This window comes from Serinus canaria, chromosome 27, assembly GCF_022539315.1.
Source record: "Serinus canaria isolate serCan28SL12 chromosome 27, serCan2020, whole genome shotgun sequence".
In the NCBI taxonomy this organism is placed as follows: Eukaryota; Metazoa; Chordata; class Aves; order Passeriformes; family Fringillidae; genus Serinus; species Serinus canaria.
The window spans coordinates 1,680,535-1,695,485 of record NC_066340.1 but is presented as its reverse complement, the minus strand read 5'-3'; the positions used below and the strand labels follow the sequence as shown (position 1 = coordinate 1,695,485).

The following is a 14,951-nucleotide window of genomic DNA, read 5'->3' as shown; positions in this document are numbered from 1 at the left end:
CCGCCTTTATCTACCTGCGCCAGCTCCCGCCCCCGCCTGACATCACGACGCCCCGGGCCTGCCGCCCGGTCCCGGCCCCCCACCGACACCCAGAGGGGTCCCCCAGCCCCCCCGGCACCCTGAGGGGTGTCCAGACTGACCCCGGCCCAGCCCCGGGGGGCTGCACCCCCCCAAACCCCCCTGAGTGGTGATGGGGAGTTTCCCACAATGCACTGGGGTGACCCCCCGGAGCAGGGGGACACGGGGACACCTCGGTGCCCTGGGGTGTCCTGGGGGTGCAGATCCCACTGAGCCCCAGCCCGTGGGTGAGGGGTTTGGGTTGGGGCTCCCCTGGGACCCCCAAAGTGGGGCTGGGAGGGTCCCAGGGAGGGAGGGGGTGTCCCCATTGTCCCCTCAGGGACCCCTGCCAGATGAGACCATGGGGTTGGGGGGAGTCTCATGCAGTTTGGAGGCTCTTTCAGGAGGGTTGGGGGCGGAATTTGGGATATGGGAATGCAGTGGGGTCCTTTAGGGGCTCTGTGTGTCCTGTGGGGTCCCTTGGGGGTGTCCCCACACAGGGTCTGGGAGTCCCCACTGGGGACTAGGGGTGCCATGGGGTCACAGAGGTGTCCCCAAGGAGGGGTTCAGGAGTCCCTGTGGGGGATGCTGAGGGTTCCTATTGGTCTTTGGGGGGGGGGAAAAGACCCCGTAGAACCCCTACAGGGTTTTAGGCGTGGGTCCCACCTAAAGGAGGGTTCCCCCATGGGAATGCAGAGCTCCTGGGACGGTCATTTCAGCTCCCATGTGTGTCCCACGGGGGTGATTTTGGGTCCCACGGGGGTGGGTGCGGGTGACACGGGGGTCACTGAGGTCACTGTGCATGTCGTGGGGAGGGTTTGAGGGTCCCCTGCGGGACTTGGGGGTCACTGCGGGTGACACACGGTGAGTGTCGGTCCCCCTCTAGGTCACTAGAGGTGTCCTGGAAGTCACTTTGGGTCATTTTGTGTCCCCCGGGGGTCACCGGGGTCACGGCGGTCCTCCCGGAGGTCTCGGAGCAGACGAGACGAGAGGCGCGGCGGGGCAGAGAGGCCGGAAGTAGGCGCATCACGTGATCGCACGCGGAAGCGGCGGCGCGGCGGCACCGGGGGCCATGAGCGGCGGGACCGGGAACGCGAGCGGCGACGGGAACGGGGCCGAGAGCGGGGCCGAGCGGCGGGTCCGCATCGTGGTGGAGTACTGGTGAGGGGACCCCGGGGGTGGGAGCCAGCCGGGGGTAACGGGGAGGGTGGGCGGCCCACAGCGGTACCGGCGCACCGGGAGCACAAACTGGCGGAACTGGGGTGAAGTATGCGGCGGGTTCAGGCACGGAGGGGTCTGGGGGGAGAAGGGAGAGGCTGAGGGGGATCTAGAGGAGTTGGGGGGCTGAGGAGGGGGGTGTGGGGAGGTTGGGGGGCTCTGAGGGTGGGGAATTGGGGGGTTATAGGGGAATTCGGGGCTGAGGAGGGATTATAGAGGGTTTGGGGGGCTCTGAGGGTGGGGAATGGGGCGCTGAGGGGGTTGTGTGGATTGGGGGCAGGAAGGGGTTAGAGGGTTGGGGGGCTCTGAGGGTGGGGGGCTGAGGGGGGGGTGTGGGGAGGTTGGGGGGCTGAGGGTGGGAATTGGGGGGTAGGGGAATTCGGGGGCTGAGGAGGGGTTATAGAGGGTTTGGGGGGCTCTGAGGGGTGGGGGGCTGAGGAGGGGGGTGTGGGGAGGTTGGGGGGCTCTGAGGGTGGGGAATTGGGGGGTTATAGGGAATTCGGAGGGGACGAGGAAGGGGTTATAGAGGGTTTGGGGGGCTCTGAGGGGTGGGGGGCTGAGGAGGGGGTTGTGGGGAGGTTCAGGATCTCTGCAGAGTAGGGAAGGGGGGTTATAGGGGAATTTGGGGGCTGTGGAGGGGTTATAGAGGGTTTGTGGGGCTGAGGAGCTGTTGAGGGGCCATAGGGTTATGGGGTACGGGGGGTTGGGGGTTTTGGGAGGACTCCTGAGGGGGGCGTTGGGAATTGGGGGTACAGGAGGCAGCAGAGCTGGTATGAGGGGACAGCCTGGGGGGAGTCCTTAGTTCAGGGAGGGTTTGGGGGTCCCCGTGCCCCCTCCTCAGGCAGTTCCCCCCCTCCCCAGCGAGCCCTGTGGCTTCGAGGCCACCTACCAGGAGCTGGCAAGCGCCGTGCGGGACGAGTACCCCGACATCGAGATCGAGTCACGCCTGGGGGGCACCGGTGAGACCCCACAGCAGCTGGGCCTGGGGGGGACACCCCCACAGCCTCAGCCTCGGGGGGACACCCCAGGGCACCCCCAGTGCCCTGTTGGGGGTTGGGGGGGGTTAAACCTGGCTGAAAGTCCAGGGTGGCCTGGCCTGGTTGTTGCCCCTCAGCGGGGTCAGTCTGGGGGCAGGGATGTGGGGGGGATGCCATGGGGGGTTTTGGGGGGCACACAGCTGATGGCTGGGCCTTGTGTGTGCCCTCAGGTGCCTTTGAGATCGAGATCAACGGGCAGCTGGTGTTCTCCAAGCTGGAGAATGGGGGCTTTCCCTATGAGAAGGATGTGAGTACCCACGGGGGGGTCCCGGGCTGGGCTGGGGGTGTTTGGTTTGCAGGGAGCCCCTCCTGTGATGGGATCATTGTTCTGTCACCCTCTGGAGCTGTTCCCCTTCCTGCCACCCTGCCAGGACCCTCTGCAGGTCCTGCTGGGGTAGGGTGGGAGGGGACAGAGGGGCAGATCCTCAGTGTGGCCGGGATTTGTCGCTGTCACCTCCGTGTCTCCCCAGCTGATCGAGGCCATCCGCAGAGCCCGCAATGGGGAGCCCCTGGAGAAAATCACCAACAGCCGCCCCCCCTGCGTCATCCTGTAGCCCCCCAGGGACAGCAGGGTCCCCCCACGCTGCCTTCCTTAAATCCTGCACCACTGAGGGGGCTCAGGAGCCTCCTGGGGACCCCCAGGGTGGCACAGGTGGCACTGGGGATCATTGTGTCCCCTGCCCGACCTGCTGTGGGGTGTAGCTGTGGATTGGGGAGGGGTCTCCCACCTGCCTTTGCCTTCCCCCCCCCATCAGCTGCACCTCCCTGAGGGGCACAGGGTTGGCACCCCCATTTCTCCGTGCTGGCCTCTCCCCTCCCTCACCCCCTGGGAATCTGGGGGGGTCTCCCATGAATGGGGAGCCAGGCTGGGCGTTGGAGCAGCTCCCAGCAGGTTCATTCCAAGGGGAATCCACTGGCTGTAACTTCCCTGGGATCTGTTAATGATTAAAGTCCCTCTGGCACTGTTTAATCCAGGGCAGGGGCTGGCCATGGGAACCCCAGCCTGGCCCCAGAGCCACAGGTGTGTTCACATCCCCCCTGCCCATTCCCAGGCTCCCAGCTCCTGCTTCCTGCCTGGAATGTCCCTGCCCTTGGCCTCGGGGAAGGGGGGGGTCCCCTATTTATTCTATACTGTGTATAAACCAAACGGCCTGGGTGGAATAAAGGATGGAGAAAGTGGCTCCTCTGGTGTCCCTTGGGAATGGGGAGTCCTGGAGTTTGCCTGGGATCAGGAATTTTGTCCTTCAGGCAAGTGGTGGGGGTGGCAGAGGGGGGAGGAAGGGAAAGGGGAAGAAGAAAAGCAGAAAAGGGAAGACAAAAGGGGAAAAGGGACTGGAGAAGGGGAAAAGGGACAGAAAAAGGAATGGAAAGGAGGGAAAAGGGGAAAGGAAATGAGGAAGGAAAAGGGGGAAAAAAGAAGGGGAAAGGGAAAGAAAAAGAAGAAAAAAAAAGGGGGAACAAAAAAGGGGAAAGGGAAGGCAGAAAGGGGGAAAAAAGAAGGGAAAAGGGCAAAAGAGAAGGAAAAGAGGGAAAAAGAAGGAGAAAGGGAAGGGATATGACACGTTGGTCCTTGGGAGACGGAGCTGGATCCGACAGAGAAGGAGAAACCAAAGAGACCACGAGAGTAGAAAAAACAACCAATGTACAATTCTCAAATATACATCCCGGTGCTTCCAGAGAATCCCGGAGCAGCCGGGACTGCTCTCAGTCCAGCTGCCCTCAGTGCAAGTCCACGTGTCCCAGGCACTGGGACAGCCCTGGATGGGGGGGATGCCACAGGGTCTGTCCTTCTCCAGGCCCTGCTGGCTCCAAGCTGCTCCAGGCACCACCCAGCTCGTGGGTCCCCGGTGCCACCGAGGGTGACCCTTGTGTCCCCACTCTGCTGCCGCGCTGTCCCACAGCGTCCTGGGCTCTCCCAGCCCTCCATGAGCGGTGCCACCTCTGGGCAGAGGGGTGGACCCTCAGCCCCACAGCTGTGGCTCATCCCTCCCTGAGCTGCCTTGGTGAAGTTGGGGGGGGGTCTCTCCTACACGGCCGTGGCGTCAGGGCCGGCCAGGCCGAGGTACTCGGGGTTCTCGGCCGTGGGCGTCGTGCCAGGGCCACCTTCGGGGCCACCACCCTTGGCGGGGTCCTGGTTCCAGTAGTAGGGGTTGTCGAAGGCCTGGCTGAAGGGGCCAGGGGTGGGGGTGCCGTGGGGTGCCAGGTACTCGGGGTTCTCCACGGCGTGGCCGAAGGGCCCTGGGAAGGAGTTCTTGGGGTCCTTGATGAGCCCGTTCTTCCCCTGGTGCCCCTTGGGCTTGTCCGGCGGGGATGGGGGGGCGCGGGGCGGGCATTCCCCAGCCTGGTTCACGTACTCTGCAGAGTGAGTGACATGTTAGGGACCCCCCAGGGGTCATGGGACAGGCAGACACCCCCCACCACCTCCCCAAGGGTCTGGCAGTGCCCTCCCTACCTGGCATGGTGTTGTGGGGGGCTGGGACAGTGAAGCACTCGGGGTCCTCTCCGTCCTTGGCCGTCAGCCCGGTGGGATCCTCGCTGTACCGGGGCAAGGTCCCAGGCTCCCGCCCTGGGGGGCTCTGCAGGGCCACTTTGTCCCCATCTGGCACCTCTGGGACAGGGCCCTCTGGCCCCTCTGCCAGGCCTTGGGCAGGGAAGGAGAACGAGGCCAAGCCCTCACCCTCTTCCACCTTGGCTGGAGACTCCGCCGTGCTCTGGGTGTGGGAGAGGACAGAGTCGGGCACTTGAGCCCATCCTAGATGTGGCACAGGGTCACCCCCACACCTGTGCTCCCTCCCAGCCCTCCCCACGTACCCGCATGGAGGAGATGCGGCTGCGGTAGGTGGTGGAGGTGTCGGTGCTGAAGAAGCCATGGTGAGGCACCAGGTACTCCTCAGCGTCCACCAGGTCACCCATGTCCTCCTCATCCAGCAGTGCCCGGTAGAAGGTGCTGTCCATGGAGCCAGGCAGTCCCACCAGGTCGTTCTGGGGGTGTCACACTGGTCAGTGGTCACCCCAGGGCCCCAGTGAGGGGACAGGACCCTGGGGACCTCCATACCTGGATGACCACAAAGCGCTGGGGGTCGCGGGCCATGCGGGAGAACTCGGTGACCAGCTCCCGGAACTTGGGCCGGCACTCGGAGTCAATCATCCAGCCTGCAGCAGAGCCGGGTGCCATCAGGGGCTAGGAGCAGGGTGACAGCACGCCCTGTCCCCTCCCTGTCCCTGTGTCCCCTCCCCGTACATTTCACCATGATCATGTAGACGTCGATGGTGCAGATGGGTGGCTGCGGCAGCCGCTCGCCCTTCTCCAGCAGGTCCGGGATCTCCCGGGCAGGGATCCCGTCGTAGGGCTTTGCCCCAAACGTCATCAGCTCCCACACGGTGACACCTGAAGGGGACAGGGGACAGGTGTAGGGGTGAGCAGTGCATTGGGACCCCCAAGTCCCCCGAGGTAGGGACACCCTGACACACCGTAACTCCAGACATCGCTCTGGTGCGTGAAGCGCCGGCGGAGGATGGACTCCAGCGCCATCCACTTGATGGGGACCTGGGACAGGGTGGATGGAGAGGTGAGCAGGACCAGGGGTGGCTGTCACCGAGGGGAGCACCACTGTCCCTGAGTCCCCACACCCTACCTTGCCACCATCAGCGTGGTACTCTGTCTCATCGATGTCGAGCAGCCGGGCCAGCCCAAAGTCAGTGATCTTGACGTGGTTGGGGCTCTTGACGAGGACGTTGCGAGCAGCCAAGTCCCGGTGCACCAGTCTCACCTCCTCCAGGTAACTCATCCCCTGGAGGTGGCACATGTCCAGCTGTCCCTGCTCTCCCCAAGGACCCCCCCAGAGATGCCCAGGTGCCCTGTCCTACCTTGGCGATCTGCACACACCAGTTGAGCAGGTCCTGGGAGCCGATGTGGTCCTTGTTCTCCCGCACGTAGTCCAGCAGGCAGCCGTAGGGCATCAGCTGCGTCACCAGCTGCACCGTGGAGGTCAGGCAGATGCCCAGCAGTCGAGACACGTAGGGGCTGCCCACCCCTGCCATCACATAGGCCTCCTGTGGGCAGGAGGAGGGTCAGGGTGGGCAGGGGCCGCTGCCAGCTCTGTTCCCCCCAGTGTCGTGGCCACACTCACATCCAGGATCTCCTTGTTGGCTTTGGGTGAAGTGTTCTCCCGCAAGACTTTGATGGCCACAGGGATCTTCACGCTCTCCCCATCAGGGATCCAGATGCCCTGAGATGGGGACAAGCAGGTGAGGGGATGCAGAGCAGAGAGGGTCACGTCCCGCTGTGCTGTCCCCACTCCTCACCTTATAGACGGTGCCAAAAGCACCAGAACCCAAAACTTTCACTTTCTTGAGCTCTGTCTCCTTGAGGATCCTCATCTGGGCTTGATTGGGGAGGGCCCCGCTGGGCGTCAGTGGCTCCACCAGCTGTGGGGCATGGAGGGGTGAGGGGGCCAGGCTCCTGATCCCTCCCAAGCACCGAGGGTCCCCTCCTGCCCCCCGGGAGATCCCCACCTCGGTCTCCTGCAGCAGCCTCCGCATGGTGTGCTTGCGCTCCTGCTGCCGCCGGCGCTTGACGCAGATGACGGTGATGAGGAGAAGGACGATGACCAGCAGAGCCCCCACCACGCCAGCAATGATGGATGTCACCTGGCTGCGTGCCAAGAGGCCATCAGTGTGGGGGACCCCTGGCACCCAGCATGGTGGTGGCACAACACAGGCACACCCCTACCTTGGCTTCTGGTCCACGGGACATCCGTCCTCATCCCGGATCGTGCACCTGGGGACACAGGGGTAGCCCCCTGCTGTCAGCAGCCCCCTGCAGCTGCCAGCACCCCCTCCTCATCTAGGGACCCCCAACTCACGAGTGGGTGCAGTTGGTGGGGCAGAGCTGGCACACGCCAAATTCATCTGGGTATTTCCAGACAGGCACGAAGGAGGCGTCGGCCTTGACGCCGCTGGGGCAGCGCCGCACGCACTGCTGGGCATCCTTGTAGTGGGCACAGGCCACGCACTGGTCTGGATCCTGCAGGAACAGGGGTGGGTTGAGGGACCCAGGTGTCTGGGGGCACCCCCACCACCCCCAGGGCGTGTCCCTGTCCTCACCGATCCGAAGCAGGTCTCGGTGCCGTTCTGGGGCTGGCACTCAGGGTGGCACGGCAGGCACCGCGTCCCGTTGGCGTGTTCCCGGATGGCTCTGCAGGGCAAAAGGGGCAGGGATGGGGTCCCAGCCTCGCCCTGCAGTGTGTGTGGGGACTCTGTTTGCCACTCCCGAGGGTCTCCACTCACCCATCCAGGAGGTTGCAGGAGGCCACGCACTCCTGGCCGCGCAGGAACCGCTCGCAGGCCACGCACTGGGTGGGGCCGGGGCCCCAGCAATGCCCCTGGGCGCAGAGGTGGAAGCAAACCAGCCCCTCTCTCTCTGCAGGAGGGGCACCAGGGGGGTTTTGTCAGCAATGGGGGGGGTCACCATCTCCAACCCACCCCCACGGGACCCCTCTTACCGCACTGCTCCGGGGGCTTGTTGTGGGTCTGGAAGAGGCGCTGGCGGGGGTTACGGAAGATGCTGTGCCAGGGCACCTTCTGGAGGAAGCAGAGCTGGGGGTTGTGGTGCACCAGCACCATCCCACTGCTGATCTCCTGCAGGGCCCGGAGCCCCAGCGCCTGCACCGCCAGGTCCTGCAGCGTCAGCGAGTAGGCACCGCTGCCGAGACACCCACGGGTGAGACACGCCTGGCCCTGTGTCCCCTCATGTCCTCCGTGTCCTTCCCGTGTCCCCCTGCAGTCTGTGTGAGCCCCTTCATGTCCCTGTGTCCCCCTGGGTCCCACCCATGTCTCCCCTGCAACCCACCCATATCCCCCCATGTCCCCCCATGGCTCCATATATACCCATGTGTTCCCACAACCCCCTGCACCCCCTCCGTCTCTCTGTTCCCCCTGTGCCCAAACATCTCCCCACATCCCCTCTGCATCCCCATATCACCCTGTGTCCCCTCATGTGTCCCCCTGCATCCCTCCGTGTCCCCCCACGTCCCCGTCCCTGCTCACTTGTGCAGCACCCGGCCCCGGATCACCCGCAGGTTTTGGAAGACTCCCAGGTCCTTCATGTCAGGTGGCCAGGCTGCGATGTAGAGGAAGCCTGGGGGGAGCTGAGTGTCACCCCCTCGTGTCCCCCCCACACCCAGAGCCCTCGATCCCCCCCCAGCTCCCCCAGATCTCACCCGTCAGCTCCTCCAGGCTCTCGAAGATCCGCAGCAGTTTGGGGTCCAGGGGTGGGGTGTTGGTGCTGGGGTCCCTGCCAGGGATGGGAGGGAGGTTGGGGGGGGTCCTGTTGGGGGTCCCCAGTGGGCTCAGGGAGGGGCATCAGGCACTCACCCAGCGAAGGTCTCGGGCAGGAAGGCCAGGCTCCCAAAAATCTTGGTGCAGCCGGAGAAGTGCTGGATGTTGGAGGCATTCACGGCACGGACACCCTTCAGGAAATCCACTCCCAGCCCGTAGCACACTGAGGGGGCACAGCAGGGGTGCTCTTCCAGGACCCCTGAGCCCCCCAAAACACTGCCCCACCAACCATGGAGATACACCCACAGGGCATAGCAGCACCCCCCCACAGCCTTGGAGTCCCCAGAGCTGCACTGAGGATGGATCACCCCCATCCCTGGGGTCCCTGGAGCCCCCCAAGGCTTGGGAAGGCTGCTCACCAAAACCCTTGGGGTTCTCAGAGTGCCACCAGCCCCCAGGGGACTTCTCCCCTACATCCTTGGGGTCCCCAGAGCCACTCTGGGGGGCTGCTCACCCACACCCCTGGGGTCCCCAGACCTGTCCAGATACTGGGGGGCTGCTCACCCACACCCCTGGGGTCCCCAGACCTGTCCAGATACTGGGGGGCTGCTCACCCACACCCCTGGGGTCCCCAGTTCTGTCCAGATACTTGGGGGGCTGCTCACCCACAACGTTGTGAACCCCATGAGCCCCCCAGGACACTGAGGAACTGCTCATCCACAATCCTGCAGTGTCCAGAGCCCCCCATCCCATCCCCTGGGGGCTGCTCACCCACATCCCCAGGGCACCCAGAGCCCCCCCAAACCCCAGGGGGGGTTTCTCACCCTCCGGGCAGGGTTTGCTGCACTTCTCACACTTCTGGACGTTGTTGACCGTGACCTCCTGGCTGTTCTGGGGGCACACGAGGGTGCAGGACCCCACCTCCGTGGCGAGGTAGTTGTCTGCAGGGGGGGCAGGAGGAGGGGGGGGGGTCAGGGCCACGCTGGCTGTCCCAGCACCCCCCCAGGGTGTCACTCACAGGGACACTGGCTGACACAGCTGGCACCAAAGGTGTAGCGCCCATCCGGGTTGGGCATCGACTCGAAAGTGTCCGAATTGTAGACGACGAGTGGGGGGCAGTGCAGCTCGCAGATCCCGCTCCTGTTGAAGTTCAGGCATGCCTGGGGAGGGGGACACAGCTGTGTGAGACCCCTGTCCCCCCTCCCCAGGACCCCCAGTGTCCCCGTCCCGTGCCCACCAGGCAGTCGGAGTGCTTGGGGCCGGTGCAGCCGGCGGCGCACTGCTCGTGGCAGCAGTCCGTGGGTTTCGTGCCCTTGCAGCGTGGGCAGCCGTGGCAGATGCTGTTGGTCACTGCAGGGGACACAGAGGGACACGTTGGGGACATGGATTCCTCCCCTCTAGCAATGGGGGAGATGCCAGGATGAGGGGTTGGAGGGTAAGAGGGTTTCTGGGGTAAAAATCTGGGTGGTGGGAATTCAGATGGCAAATAAAAACAATAGGAAAGGAATTTAGGGGAGCAAGTGGGCTGGGATTTGGGGTGTAAGCAGAGGTCCTCAGGGCAGGGATTTGGGGTGTAAGCAGAGGTCCTCAGGGCAGGGATTTGGGGTGTAAGGGGAGGCTCCCAGAGCAGGGATTTTAGGGGATGGCTGGGACCAGGATCTCAGTGCCATGTAGGGCTCAGTGGAACAAGGATTTGGGGGCTAAACAGGTCAGGGTGCTTCTGGGGGCAAGATTTAGGTGGTGAATAAGGGTCAGTGGGACAGATATTTGGGGGGCAAATGGAAGGTCCAGAGGGTCTCTGGTAGCAGGACTTAGGTGACAAGTAGGGCTCGGTAGGGCAACAATTCGGGACTGCAAGCAGAATGTCCAGGGAGTCTCTGGGACAGAGATTTGGGTGCCAAGTGGTGGTCAGTAGAGCTGGGGCATACAGAGGGAAGGAAAGAGGTTCCCAGGGGTTTTGGGGGTCTCTGAGAGGGGGGTCAGAGCCTCTGTGGGCCCCACACTCACATGTCTGGCAGTCCTGTTTGCCCTCACCCCAGCAGTGCCCCTCGGCACAGAGCGCCCGGCAGTCGGGACCTGCACAGGGGGAGGAGTGAGCAGGGGGTGCCAGGAGGGGCTGGAACCCCCAGAGCCCCCCCTGGTAGCACAAACCCCCCACTCACAGGTGCGGGTGCGGGTGGCCTCCACCTGGATGTCGGCACGGAACTCGTTGTGCCGGTGCAGGATGTCGCTCCAGAGGATGGTCTCCTGGAAGCACAGCTCGGGGTTCCTCTCAATGAGCACCCCTCCCTTCAGGATCTCTGTGAGGGGACAGGTAGGGGGGTCACCATGGACCTGCAGCCCCCGTGGGGACCTGGGGAGCACCCAGTCCTGGGTGGGGACCCACCATAGGGACAGGGACCCACCCCAGACCGGAGCTGGCAGCTCCCAACTGCAGGAGCAGCAACCCACGTATCCGAGCACCCCGTGCCGGCCCCAAACAGGGCTTCCCCACCTGTGAGGTGCCTCATGCCGAGCTGGCGCAGCCCCGGTGCCCCGGCGGGGCCGGCGTTGCCCAGCACGGCCAGGGCGTAGCGCTCCTGGAAGAGCTGCGTGCCGCGGATGATGCGCAGGCTCTTCAGCTCCAGCCCGCTCACTCGGTTCTCCGCGATCAGCACGTACCCCTGCACCTCCTTGATGTCCTGCCATGGGGGGGACACGGGTGAGGAGCCGGCCAGACCCTCGTCCTTCCCCCCCTCGGGGCGTTTTCCCGCTGCGCACCTTGAGGAAGGAGGTGTCGACGTCGGCGGGCAGGTAGGTGAGCTCCAGGTTGCCCTGGACTACCTGGCAGCCCTGGTAGAGGTGCCGCAGGGTCTCGTAGTGGCTCTCGGGGCTGGAAGGACGCAGCAGCTTCATGTCGGTGCCGGTGCAGACTGTGGGGACAGCGGGAGCTCAGCGGGTCCCCGACCCCTCCTCTCCCGCCGTGGGACACACACGGAGCTCCGGCCCCCGCAGGAAACGCCGCGGATGCGGCGGCCGCCGTTTATCTCCGGGGCTGCTCCCAACAGCTTCCGATGGGTTTCCTGGACCGTGGCTCCCCCGGCTCCCACCCCGGCAAAGCTGCTCCCGCTCCGCCACCGGGCCCCACTCGAGGGACAACGGGGATCGGTGTCGCCCCGTGCCCGCGGCGGAGGCCGGGGACTGCTGGGGGCTGGGTTGGGACCCCCAGAGCCGCGGGGCCGCAGCGGGGCCACGGGCAGGAATGCGCTGCCCACGCCGAGACAAGACCCGATTGTTGAGCGGCGACGGCTGCGGGGCCCGGCCGGCCCCATTGTGGGGGGCTGCTGGCCGGGCGAGCATCCCCGCGGCATCCCGGCGGGGCGGGGGGCGCGGGAGCCCGCCCTGGGTGCCAGGCCCCGGGCGAGTGAGTCACGGGCGCGGGTGGCACAGGGCCCCGGCCGCCCGCTCCCGGCTGGAACCGCCTTTTCAGGTCGGGCGTGTTTGGGGAGCAGCGGTGACGCAGGGCTGGCGGGCACGGCACGGCCCAGCCCCGGCGCGCCCGCGGCCCCCGGCACCCCAACACCCCACCGGGGAGACCCCCCACGCCAGACCGAGCCCCGCTCCCGCACCGAGCCCCGCGCTGACCCCGCCGCCACCGCAGGGTCACTCCCAGAGCCACCAGCCCCGTCCCGGCACGGGCAGGGGGGCACACGGGGGTCGGGCGGGAGCTCGGTGCGCCGGTCCACGGCTGCTCGGTGGCTGAGTGACAGCCCCCGGTGCTGGGCAGCTGCGGCCCCGTGACCGGGAGACCCGGCTGGCACTCGCCTCCCCCGCCTGCTCCGAGGCCTCTGAGCCGGGGAAAATACGGCCAGGAAGGAGGAAGCCCCCCCGAATGTGGGGTTCGGCTCTCTCCCACCCGGCCGGGGTGAAACGGGGGGACCCCGGAAGGGAACGTGCGGCTGTGTGGGGTGGCCAAAGCTCAAGGTCTGTGCCCACACCTGCCGGGACGGGCACGGGGCGCTGGGGCTTCCCCGGGGCAAAGGGCAGGTGGGACAAGTGCGCGGATCCTGGTGGGATCCCGGCTCTTCTCCCCCTGGATTTGGCCTTGGATGCTCGCCCAGCTCCCCGGCTGGGCACCGGGCAGGGCAGGGACTGCTCCATCCTGCCTGGCTCACTCCAGCGGGCGGTGCCACCACCAAGCACCTGGGCTGCCCACGGGTGTCCAGCAAAGCCCGTGAGCCACGTGCCCACCGGGCTGTCCTGAGCCGGGGCTGCCGAGCCCCAGAGACGGGGACACACCGGGGTGTCCCCAACCAGGAGCTCGCCCCACACAGACCCTCCAAGCAGCGTGAGCTGCGGGCTGCCAGGAGTGAAGGCCACCCGGTGTGTCCCCACGTCGCTGTCCCACCACCTCACACCGAGCATTCACTTTCCAAACTCCCGCTGCTGGAGCTGCCCCCCAACACGAGGAGGGAGGCAGCAGGGTCCAACTTTTGGGGCTGCCGGTGCCCACTTTGGGGCTACCAGCCCCGTGCCCTGCTGGCCCCGTTCCTGCCAGCCCCGCCGCGGTGCGTGGCCGAGGCCCGGGGGCTGTCGGGCCGGGCTCCCCGCTCCCCCCGGGGCTGGGCTGGGTGCGGCACGTCGAGAATGTGGATGGGAGCGACGGGGACGCACCCACCCACCCACCCACCCAGCCGCTCCGCGGGGCACCGCGCCTGCCCCGCACCCCGAACCCTCCCGATGCCCACGGGAAGAGAATCCCCACAAGTTGGGGGCCCCCGTTCCCGCTTCTCCCGGCCGTACCGGAGCCCTGCGACCGGCTGCAGCGGGAGGGTCCCCGCTCCGGACAGTACCGGAGCCTCTAAATTCCTCCCGGGAGTCGTCCTGCTCGGGGGGACCGGGGTGCAGCGGGCAGGGCCTCCCGCTGGGCCCCAGCGCCTCCCAGTACACACCAGTTTGGCCCCCCAGTCCTGGCGGCAGTCACGGCGCGGGGACACTGGGGTCGCGCTGCCCGCGGCGGGGATCGAGGGGGCAGCGGGGGGACCGGGGGAGGCGGTCCCGTCACTTCCAACCGTGCAGCCCCCGTGCACACCGGACCCCGCGGCCCGGTGCACCCCCGACCCACTCCCGGAGCTGCCCGGTCCTAGCCCCGGTGTCCCCTCGTTCGCAACTCGAGGCCGCCACGGTCCCCTCCCGCTGCTCCCTCGGTTCCCTCCACCGTCCCCTCCCGGTTTCCCACTCGGTCCCACCCCCGATGTCCCCCCGGTGCCCTCTCGGTCACGCCCCTCGTGTCCCCCCCTCCCTTTCCCGGTTCGCCCGCTCGGTGCCCCCCGGTCCCGCTCGGTCCCGTGCAAAACTTTACGCGAAGTCGCCGCGCGTGGGACGCTCCCGCGGCCCGGAGTCCCCCCGATTGCCGGTGCCCCCGGTGCCCCCCGGAGCTCCCCGGTGGGACCCACCTTCGGCGGCGGCGGGGGGGCAGAGGGCGGCCAGCAGCAGCAGCAGCCCGGCGCCGAGGCAGCCCCCGGCCGCGATCATGGTGCTCAGCGCGGGCCGCGGCCCATGGCCCCGCCGCCGCTCCGGGAAAGTTTGCGGAGCCGGAGCCGCCGCCTCCCGCCGCTCCCGGGCTCCGCCTCGCGATCCCGATCCCGGTCCCGGCCCCGGGCGAGGGCGCGCCGCGCGCTCCCGCCGCCCCCGCGCGCTCCCGCCGGCCCGGACCAGGACAGACCCCCCGCCCCCCCCTCCTGTCCAGCCTCCCGGACCACCGGGAACGTCCCGCCCCGGACTCCCCCCTTCTCTCCTCCCGTCCTCCGGAGCACCGGGAATCACCGCCGTCCATCCCCCGGGAGAACCGGGAACCCCCCGTTCCCCCTTCCCACCCCCGGGGCCAGCGGGTGCCCCCTCCCCACTACCACGGGACCCCCAGGCTCCGACCCCACTTTCCACCCCCCCGGAGCAGCAGGAGCCCCGAACCCCACCCCGGTCCATCCCCCCCATCCCGGAGTGCCCCGTTCCCGTTCCCCGGGGGCTCCCCAGCCCCGGGGTCCTGCTGCGATCCCGGGGGGCGGGGGTCGCCTGAAGGGGGGGAGAGGGGGGAAGGACACGACCTCCATCCCTGTCCCCTCTCCCTGGGCTGTGACTGTCACCCATGTGAGGGAGGGGGACAGAAATACCACTCGTGCTTTTGGGGGGTCAGTCCCAGGGGTGGGGGGACAGAGCTGGCACCCCGGAATGGGGCAGGGGGTTGGGGACTGTCCTGGGGGACAGGGACAGTCCAGCAGCATCTCACGGGGTGACCAGGAGCTGGCACCTGTCCCCCACCTGTTCCACCTTCACCTGCTGCCCTGGGCATGCAGAGGGAATTGGGATGGGGGGGGTCCTCCA

General features: G+C 66.9%; 2 protein-coding genes across 2 annotated transcripts; one reads left to right on the top strand and one right to left on the bottom strand.

The window, feature by feature from the left end:
• Positions 1-1,083: 1,083 nt before the first annotated feature.
• Positions 1,084-3,491, top strand: MIEN1 (migration and invasion enhancer 1). The gene is made up of 4 exons (XM_050985837.1): positions 1,084-1,218; positions 2,137-2,234; positions 2,483-2,559; positions 2,783-3,491. Exons 1-4 carry the CDS (start codon positions 1,130-1,132, stop codon positions 2,864-2,866), a joined length of 348 nt encoding a protein of 115 aa, XP_050841794.1. The 5' UTR covers positions 1,084-1,129; the 3' UTR covers positions 2,867-3,491.
• Positions 3,492-3,937: 446 nt separating this feature from the next.
• ERBB2 (erb-b2 receptor tyrosine kinase 2) lies at positions 3,938-14,138 on the bottom strand. Its single transcript, XM_030232397.2, has 27 exons — positions 14,027-14,138; positions 11,352-11,503; positions 11,086-11,272; positions 10,754-10,891; positions 10,599-10,667; positions 9,829-9,941; positions 9,610-9,751; positions 9,416-9,532; positions 8,688-8,814; positions 8,534-8,607; positions 8,361-8,451; positions 7,817-8,016; positions 7,602-7,734; positions 7,419-7,509; positions 7,178-7,338; positions 7,045-7,092; positions 6,828-6,966; positions 6,618-6,740; positions 6,443-6,541; positions 6,180-6,365; positions 5,948-6,103; positions 5,784-5,859; positions 5,554-5,700; positions 5,368-5,465; positions 5,124-5,294; positions 4,765-5,023; positions 3,938-4,667 (listed from the first exon to the last, which is right to left on the bottom strand). The coding sequence occupies exons 1-27, from the start codon at positions 14,103-14,105 to the stop codon at positions 4,339-4,341; spliced, it is 3,705 nt and encodes a 1,234-aa protein (XP_030088257.2). The 5' UTR covers positions 14,106-14,138; the 3' UTR covers positions 3,938-4,338.
• Between the last annotated feature and the right edge of the window lie 813 nt (positions 14,139-14,951).